Source organism: Raphanus sativus, chromosome 1, assembly GCF_000801105.2.
Source record: "Raphanus sativus cultivar WK10039 chromosome 1, ASM80110v3, whole genome shotgun sequence".
Taxonomy (NCBI): Eukaryota; Viridiplantae; Streptophyta; class Magnoliopsida; order Brassicales; family Brassicaceae; genus Raphanus; species Raphanus sativus.
In genome coordinates this window covers 1983150-1993446 of record NC_079511.1, presented here as the reverse complement: position 1 = coordinate 1993446, position 10297 = coordinate 1983150, and the positions used below count along the sequence as shown (strand labels likewise).

General features: G+C 34.0%; 1 protein-coding gene across 1 annotated transcript; it reads right to left on the bottom strand.

Moving 5' to 3' along the window:
• Positions 1-4136: 4136 nt before the first annotated feature.
• LOC108813619 (eukaryotic translation initiation factor 2 subunit gamma) lies at positions 4137-6853 on the bottom strand. Its single transcript, XM_018586231.2, has 9 exons — positions 6734-6853; positions 6372-6520; positions 6218-6279; positions 5995-6107; positions 5787-5889; positions 5416-5643; positions 5084-5302; positions 4725-4985; positions 4137-4640 (listed from the first exon to the last, which is right to left on the bottom strand). The coding sequence occupies exons 2-9, from the start codon at positions 6478-6480 to the stop codon at positions 4338-4340; spliced, it is 1398 nt and encodes a 465-aa protein (XP_018441733.1). The 5' UTR covers positions 6481-6520; positions 6734-6853; the 3' UTR covers positions 4137-4337.
• Between the last annotated feature and the right edge of the window lie 3444 nt (positions 6854-10297).

Sequence of the window (10297 nt, the reverse complement as noted above, 5' to 3'; positions counted from 1 at the left end):
TGATTAAAATAGTTAAATGATATAAAATACCAATACTTCAAATATCTATTGATTTCTTATCCGAATATTGAAATAACCAAATTTTATGTTAAGTTTAAGTATTTTAGCTTGCATTATACACATTTATATGTTATAAATAATTTTTTATTTTTATATTTTGAGAAATTTAAAGTATATATGAATTTTACTTTTTAAAAATAAAATGAATTATCTGAGTCCAAACCCAAACCGAATTCGTAGATCCGAACCGGATCGAACTCACAAAAAATTGAAACATAACTGAACCGAACCAAATCAAACTGAACCAAATGGTATCCGAATGTCCACCCCATATCAAATGTAAAAAAAAAATCTTGATAACAAGATGCATTCTAATTGTAATATTTCAATACAACATATTTTAAAAAAATCATTCCGCGCATAGCACGGGTTATCATCTAGTACCCGAGCTAAAGAAGACCTTCGATTACCGTATCTGATATTGTAGAATGACAGTGTCAACACACAATCTTTTGTTTTAAACACCAGTAAATACAATCATGATTTTTTTTGGACAAAATCATGATTTTTTTTTATAGTTACGAATTAAGTTGGAATCGGATTTAATTATTAATGTTGATTCGGATTTAATTAATGATGTAGGAAGTTTAGGGTAATGCATGATTGCATGTGACACTATCGATCTATCATAAATTTTGCCGTAAGCCTGTAACCACTGCTCGGATTCCTCCACTACAAAGTCAAACTTGTTTATACATGTATAAAGTATTTATATGCATGTATACTTGTAATTACAAATCGATACATCTACACACATAAATACATATGCATAAATAATTGATACATGTATAACAAAATGTTCACATAATTCAAAATCTTTGGAACATGGCAAAATGTTTGAATAAAGGTGCTTATTTTGACTAATTATCTCTTAATTGATTTGGTTTCTTGACGGATTCGTTATTCTGACATTGAATTGTAATTTATGCTAGTTAATGATGATGTTTTGTCAACTGTTAATTAATTAATAATTATCCACCAAGAAATAAACGTCACAATAGTTTAGTAGTACAAGATTTCTTTGTGTTCTTATTTATTACTCTATTCGTTTCTTAAAAAGTGTCGTTGTGATATTTTTCACACAGATTAAGAAAGTTGTTGAAATATATGTAAGTTATAATTAATTATATCTCTTTGACCAATAGTATTTTAGATAAATAAAATTATTTATAAAATCAATACAGTTTACAATTAATTTTCAGCTGAAAGTTAGTATAATTTACATTGGAATTGTAAAGTGACACTATTCGTATAACAAAAAAATGAACTCAGAGTGATCCTTATTATGAAACAGAGGAATTACAAAGGATTACAGGAGAAGCAAACACATGAGACCACATGAAAATCCGATATAAAGTTTAAGAGAATTATTATAAACACTATATATGTTTGACTAGTTAATGACCCTTAAGTATGGTTAGTGACTTAGTGTTGTAGCTCGTAACCGGTCGGTCGATATTAGGATTATTAAAACTGCATGTTCGGTCAAAGTTAGATAGTCGCAAGATTCCAATATATACAAATTAGTATCTCACACAATGTTCTTTGACTAAATAATTTTAGCATAACATAACTAGTAATACCGAATGATCACACTGCGTTGCGTCAAAAGAAAAGTGATATTATTATAGTGATCATAATAAAACGTAATCAAGCCTGTCAACATGTAAATAATCGAACAAAACTTGGGTTCGCCCCCTGTGGTGAACTCTTAAATTCACCTCAATTGTTAGCACCAATCAAAATGCCATGTAAAATTAATCAAAAAAGGAAACAAAATTAAAAAAAGGAAAGAAATAAAAAAGACGTAGACTAATTTTTTTAACGCCATCAATAGCTTCTTCTTCATCATCTACACAAAATATTGAAAGCTTCTTTATCATCCACACAGAATATTGAAGCTTTATTTGTCAAATTGGTAAACCCAAAACACTAAACCCTAAACCCTTGGGTAAATTCTAAAAACTAAACCCTAAACCCTTGGATAAATCCTACATCCTTGGATAAACTCTAAACCTTTGGAATATCTCTTTACCCAAGGGTTTAGGGTTTACCCAAGGGTTTAGGGTTTAGTATTTTGGGTTTAGGGTTTAGTATTTTGTGTTTAGATTTAAGATATAAGGGAAGAGGATTGTAGACACCAATTTGACAAATAAAACTTTCAATATTTTGTCTAGATGATAAAAAAACTTTCATAATTTTAAAAAAACTTTTAAAATTATGTGTTGGTGATGAAGAAGAAGCCATAGATGGCGTTACAAAAATTAATCGACGTATTTTTCACTTCTTTCCCTTTTTTTTCTTTTTAATTTTGTTTTCTTTTTTTACTAGTCCTACATGGTACTTTGATTGGTGCTAACAATTGAGGTGAATTTGAGAATTCACCATAGGGGATGAACCCAAGTCTTGTCCTAAATAATCAGTCATTAAGAGATTAATATCAAAAAGGGACGGACAGAAGTCACAATGGACCGAATAATATAGGCCACACATGCATAGTCAATACATAGGCCCATTTATGAGTAAATGGCACTATAAATCTATCCACTTTTTTTGTTTGTATACCCATAAATGTGTATTTCTGGACCAATATTCGGGTTAAGTTATCCAAGGGCTGACCTTTGCCTATTTGAATAACTTGGAGAATTTGAAGCCGTTTGAAATCTCGTATTGAAAATGAACAAGTTGTAGAAATGGGTCAGTTTCATACTTAAAGATAGAAGAACCTCGAGATAACTGACCTAGAGGCCTATAGGACAAGCTTACAGAATGTTTGAGATGATAGTGACATTTCTTTTGGATATTTATTAGCCGCTATTGGTTGGAAATAAAGCCCTTTTATCTAAGCCGATTATGAGATTATCTACTAAGACAAATTTTAATATGCAACATATAACTTTCACAAAACAAATACTACTTGTTAAGATTTTGTTCAATTTGTAAACCATTTAGATTCGTTGTTTTAAATATATGCGTGTGTTTTAAATTGTAACACGAATGATTTATATCAGTTTTTTCGTTTAGCTTAGGTTTGACTTCTTGGAATATAAACAGCGGATTGTGCGTGTGTGTAATCGTAGGCAGGGATGTCAATTGGGCTGTCCGGACGGAAGTGGACATATCCAGATGGGCTTTTTTTTGGGTGTTTTTGGTTTGATGTCCAAATAGGTTCATGTCCAAATAGAATCATATCCAAATAGTCCATGTTCAAATAGGACCATGTCCAATTGGACTGTCTATGGAGTCCAGTTCGCCCACTTGATTTAAAAATATATACAGATTCTAAATTTTATGGAGAGCTCGAGATCGAGAGAGATGGAGTCATGGAGAGCTTGAGATCGAGAGATATGAGATCGAGACTCGAGAAATAAGAGTGACGGCTAAATGAAAAAAAATGATTTTTCTCCAATTAAAAATCCTAGACATTTTAATGATTTGGACGGGCCATGTCCATTTGGTCTTGTCCGTTAGTCTTTAGGCGTATTTGAGTATTATCCAGTTGGACAACAAAATATTTTGGACGAATTTGAGCATATCCATGTTAGTCCATATTAATTTGGACATGGACGTCCATGGAAAGAGTGTCCAGTTGACATCCCTAATCGTACCCAGGGAATGTAACAATCGTAGCAGAACGGGATGTCAACGCATATGAAAGCAATGATCTCAACTTGCCAGCTTGACAAAGTAGAATCGGATTTTTAGCAAAAGAAAAAAGAAAAGTAGAATCGGATTTGGACGATGTCAATGCGCAAACTACAGTTGTAATATGGTCCTCATGGTCCCCAATATTAATAAAATAAAATGAATGGTATACATTTCATTGTTATTTGATGTCATATAGAGTAAAGTTTTTGGACCCGACATGAGAATATATTGCACAACACACCAATCGGAAAGATAATATAGAAGTTCATGACAGAAACAATTTTAAACACAATGCAGTTTCTTACTGTAGAGTGACAGAAACATTTTTTTTTTCTTCAAACGCTTAGGGGACATTAGCACTTGACTAAAAACCACACTTCAATCAACATAAGTATTGCGGAATGTGGTTTTGGTTATAGATAGTATGCTTCTCGGGTTCAACCGTTTGGCATGTTTTTCATTTTGTATAGAAAATGTTATTTGGACGCTGTTCCTAGTAACAAATTAATCCGCAAATAGGCAAGTACTCTCCCAAAAAAACCCACACATGAAACGGAAAAGAGTTTTTATTATCTCTAGAGGGGTTAATAAACCTTCTCAGAAACCAAAAGAAAAGAAGACAAACACCTTTAGAAAGGTGAAGGAGGAACATCAATGGTGGTTCCAGCTTGAATCTGACCCCATCCAATCAAACGCCAATGCTTTTCCACACGTCGGCTCAGTGCCACTTTCTCTCCTTTGCTGGTGCAAACCGGCGCGGTGAGTTGCAACTTGGCCAGATCGTTCTTAACTCCAACAACTTTGGCACCAGTCGACATGGAACCGATGTTGAGCATCAGAATCTCTCCCTTTGTTAGCTTCGACACTTTCCCTTGCTTCTCGGATCCCTTTGTTCTCACTCCCAACAGACGCCGTAGTAGAAAGAAGTTCACCTACAATTTTTTATTTTTGTTTTACATAAAAACATTTTAGAAACTTCAATGCTATTATTATTATCCTGACTTGTTGTTCTATACCTCGAGTTCAACAAAGACATCAGGAAGGGAACCGATTTCACCGAGGACTTGACCAACCAATCGATCAGCACGAGTGAGTGTTGGGTCCATTGTTGTTCCAACTCCAATTAGACCTCCAGGAACTGCATACTGAAGCTCGTTCTGTTCTGCGTAGAGTGAAATAATGCGAGAGTAGATTGGAGTGCATTTTGGGTTGCCACGCTCGTCTTTCACAACAATTCCGGGTCGGATCTCGATTAACTGGTTGACTTTCAAAACACCCTACAATGAAAAAACTGTAGTTAGAGACACCGTTTATACACTGGATGATATATACCAAGCAAGTTGTACATCAAAAAACAAGAGAGAGAGAGATATACCCGGAGGATACTTCCACCTGCAACTCCACCTTTAATCTCATCAACTTCGAACCCAGGTTTGTTGACATCAAAAGACCGAATCACGATCATATTTGGTGGTGACACGAAATTCCTCTTAGGGATTGGGATCTTCTTGACAATGTACTCGCATACAACATCGATGTTGTATTTCAGTTGTGCTGAGACGGGGACAATGGGCGCACCATCGGCGACAGTGTTCTGCAAACAGATGTGATGAAATTTGAGAGCCAAAACTCTTTTCTTAGCTTAACCAACTGATGAAAATGCGAATGGCAACAGGAGATTATTAGAGGACAGAGAAAACACCAAACCATTATAAATTTCTGAATGGCCTCGTGCTGGTTAATGGCAACGTTCTCTTGAATAAGATCAATCTTGTTCTGGAGGATTATGATATGCTTCAGTTGCATAATCTCAACAGCAGCAAGATGTTCAGAAGTCTGTGGTTGCGGACAGGTCTCATTTGCAGCGATCAGAAGAAGCGCACCATCCATGATAGCTGCTCCGTTGAGCATTGTCGCCATGAGAATATCGTGTCCCTGAAAGAACAGAACGAAAAAAAAAAAGATGATCAGTAAAAATTGAAATAGAGAAAAGCATGCACAGGTGGAGTACAACAAAATCCGCAAGAATAAAATAAAACAAACAAATCATTGAAGAGAAGCATAAAACTCCAGCATACCGGGCAATCCACGAACGACACATGCCTCAACAGTTTCATCTTAGAGTTCTCAAATCCAGGGACATCACAATTTGGACTGTCTTCCTTTCCACTTCCATATGCCCTAGAATAATAACATATACGTTGTAAAGACTATCCAACAACACACACAACCTTATACTAGAAGAGAATATTAAAAAAAAAAACAAATTTGCAAGAAAGAACTGACTTGTAGCACATTGGTCTAGGGCATTTATCATCCTCGCATTTGTAAATCTTGGCATTCGCATAACCAAGCTTAATGGTGATGTTACGCTCTAATTCATTCTTAAAACGGACAGTCTGCACATTAGCAGGATACATGTGAGAGTCCGCAATACATCAAATCAAATGCTCTCTAGTAACATCACCAATCACCATGGATCAATTCAAGAGATGTGAAAAAAACTAACCTGCACACCAGAAATAGCTTTGACAACAGTAGACTTTCCGTGAGCAACATGCCCAATGGTTCCTGAGAGATACGATACATAAACCTTTTAGCATCTACTAATATGCACAACGGTTAAGCTTTTGTTTGACATCAAACTTAAGAGAGGTTGTTACCAATATTGATAGTAGCCTGGCGAGAAATGACCTCAGGAGTCAAAGGATCCAGCACAGTCACATCCAATTTACTAACATCTTGCTCCGCCAATCCCTTGTTTCGCGCCATTATGATGAGGAACTGTGATTATCGAAGAAGATTCTTTCTCCTGCTTTGAATCAATCAGGAGCACTAGTCAATCAATCGCACAAATACCAAATTTTATGAGAGCCGAAGAAATTAGGGTTTTTCCAGATTCGAAGATTCCAAACCCTAAGTTCCGTTACTTAAACATCAAAATCTAATCGGAAAACTTCAGAACTAGATCTCCGACTAACCTAGGTGGTGAGTTGAGAAGATGTAATTTGAGATCGAAACAAACCTGAGCGATACGATTCTTTTGGTAGGGAGAGAGATTTCGAAGAGAGTGAGAAAGCGGCGCAGGTAGAGGAAGAAGAAGACGACGAACAAATGGTGCTGTTGCTCAATATTTATTTATTTATTTTATTTTATCCTTTCGTAACCCTTTTTTCATTTTACTACTAATTTTTCATTACTATTTTTAATTTCTCCCCTTAGTTACCAATTAAGACTATCATAGTTATTTTTTTAATATAAATCACATTCACATCCATTGAAATTGGAGTTGTTTACATATATATATATAGGCAATTTTGCAAATACAATGATTTATATATTCTACAACAAACTACTAAAATTTTATTTACTGTATGAAATGTTAATTTCAAAAAGAAAGTAGATACAATTTTACATTAAAAATTCTTTATTTATACAACAGTTAAGGAACATCATCATGCAATCACTGAATCACATCAAGCTTGAGTGAGGCTGGTCAGAGATTTAGATTTCATATAACCTTGTGTATAAAAAAATTGAGGAAACGTGTAAAATAGGGTCATAATAATAAATTAACCGGTTCAATTCTATTGTTACGGTTCGGCTGTGATAGTTTACATGGGCTTAGATGGTGTGTTAAGACTATGAAACACTTTAGCATTTTGGGCCCAAATAGTTCCAAATTATATATGCGCTTGTGATTTTTTTGCAAATGACGAGAACAACACTAAAGTGTGGATTGTCTTTATTTTTGTAATGCGCTATTTAACATATAAAACGATGATGTAAAATGATTTTCAGAATAAACAAATTCATCAAAAGGAAATGATTTAAAGAATAATCTAATGTTTCTTATAAATTTGCAAAAATATTTGTTATATAATAGGAAAATTTGATTTGAAAAGCAAAACCCACTGAGATCTTGTTTCGTATATATGCCTAAAGGCTAGAAAGGTGAGCGAGACAACGCTAGTGGTCGGTGACAAAGAAAAAGACAAGTCGGCAGCGTTTAAGACGAAGTTTCTACTTTCCAGTACAGTCGTCGTTGAATTTGATGAGGGGGCCCTTAACTGGGCCTAGCTCAGACCATCTTTATTGGAGTGGTTTGGGGAGTCCCTTAAGGGGAGAGAGACCACGAAACGCAGAGACCGAGGAAGAAAAAGAAGGGAAAATCCCTTAATTAAAGGACATCCCTTAACCGTTTCCTGACCAAACAAAAAAAGAAAAAAAAAAAAAACTTAAGTCCCTTAACGGAGGGACTTCCTCAAGTCACTCCAATAATGATGCTCTCAGACCCGTACACTTCAAAAGGAAAAGAAGAAAAAAAAAAGTCTCCTCACCTAAATCAGTCCCAAACCTTCCACAAATTTGATCCATACTCTCATTTACAGTCAGCATTCACCAACCGGGCAATTCCAGTAGGTACGAATTAAATTATCGACATGCTAACAGATCAAAGGAATAGGAACTAAGTCTATGATTACTGAATAATTTGTTACGCGCGATCAGCTTTTAGATGTTGTAATTTCTGTGTTAGGCTCATAAAAGGGGCTCATTCATTAGGTCATATCGACACATCAAAAGGACATGTGAGATAAATATGTTAGGTATATTCATTGTACCATCATCACGCACGTTACACAGTGTTGGAACACAAACTTTTTACCAACCATTTAGTCAAATCTTTATATATATTTGCGAGTTTAACGACTAGTAGTACTGTGTGCTACCGATAGAATTGGTGAAAGGGTAGAATAGTTATGTTATTTCATCAGTATTTTGTCTGTAACGACTAGTAGTACTGTGTGCTACCGATAGAATTGGTATAAAAGGCCTGGTTTTCAATCATCTCGTATACAGATTATATATCAGGATATAAAGTAATGTAAACTATTAAGTGATTTAATTAACCAAATGTCTTGTTATTATGCGTTTACAAAACATTCTCAAAATTTATCGCTGTGATCAATTCGGATTTAGAAATACATATCTCAAAAGAGAGAACTTCGCAGATCAATTGACATCTAGTTTTCACCATTTTGTTTGTCCTTCAATTAACCTATGCACAAGCGACATGTTGATCCATATATGTTTTTCTTTACCTGAGTAACGCATTATTTATTCCATCTAAGAAAAAGTACTATTTATTTGTTTTTTATACACGAAGAAGTAATAACCGAACAAAGAAAGGAAGTGGGAAGTGAGCTGGCCTAGGATGGAAGTGGTGCAAAAAGGTCTGAACAAAGCCATGCGATACCAAACAAACGCATATGACAAACTATGCAGCAACAGTTAAATTAAAATCATCGTGAAAATATCATATTAAATCATCACTATTTTGTTTCGGATTATAATACATTATCATGGCTTGTAGATTCTTACATCATCGTTCTAACTCTTTCAAGTTACATGATCCAATACATTTGAAAATATATTTTCATGAAAACGAAGTGACAAAAATATATCTCATTGCGGTTGTTTAGTTTCCACGAGGATTTACCCTTTCGATACAACGTTAACTTAGATATTGACTTTCCTCCAATGCAAAACGTATAATCATTAACTAGAAATGGTTCAACGTACGTACCCGTGTACTATATCAATCATGTATAAAATGACATCACGTACATTTTTCAAAATATATAGTCATCAACAATTGACATTAGTATTAGAAAATGGTATGCCACGTAAGAAGTGTTTGCATGGCATGTGTAGTAAGAAAGTCGTCATCACTCATCAGCACATCGAGTATTATAGTTTATATTTTAATTTTTTTTTTTTTTTTGTTCAAATAGTTTATATTTTAATTAAGATCCGCCTTTCCGGTTGAATATACCATCATGCTCTCACTTGTGCAACTGTGCAAGAGTGCACGTAGATTTTGACTTAAATCAAATGATTTTTTTTTGTCAACAAATCAAATGAATTTAGCGTAACTTAAATTATTATTCTAAGATACGGTTAATTTGCTGTACATATGTTTTTTTTTTTTAAAATGGGGATACATATGTTTTGCAGTGATAATTACATCGTCAAAGATTGACCTGGATCTGAAAAACGTACTGGATCTATGATTAGCAAGAAATATACTATGTTCTCTTTTCTTTATAAGTAAAGACTAGATTTTGACCCGCGCTTCGGAAGCGCGGGATTTTTTTGTTGACAAAATTATTAGTTTGTATGCTTCTTTACTAATATGTTTAGACACATGTTTGATTTCGGTTCGGTTATAAATTGTCTTTTGATTTTCGATTCGGTTTGGTTCAATTTGGTTTCAGTTTGATTATTTTGTTTTTCGATTTGGTTCTGATAACAATGGTAGAAACTCTATGAATATTTTAGTTCAATTTAATTCTGTTTTTTTTTTCGTTTTAGGATAACTCCTAAATAGTTTGGGTAAAATCACATTTTGGATAAAATATCAGATAACTCAGATGTCTTTAAATATTTTAGATAAAAAAATTTGGGATGGTCTAGTTATATTGAAAAATTAGGATATTTTAAAATAAATCCAATAAAAGATAATAAGATAATCAGTTTTTTTGGTAATTAAGGTTTATAAGTAGTATTTTAGGATATTTGATAATTT

Excerpts from the sequence above, each read along its gene's own strand:
- LOC108813619 (XM_018586231.2), bottom strand. The coding sequence starts at position 6,480 with ATGGCGCGAAACAAGGGATTGGCGGAGCAAGATGTTAGTAAATTGGAT. Across the intron at positions 6,280-6,371 it reads CCAGGCTACTATCAATATTG|GAACCATTGGGCATGTTGCT; the intron begins GTAACAACCTCT and ends CGTATCTCTCAG. Across the intron at positions 6,108-6,217 it reads AAGCTATTTCTGGTGTGCAG|ACTGTCCGTTTTAAGAATGA; the intron begins GTTAGTTTTTTT and ends GCTAATGTGCAG.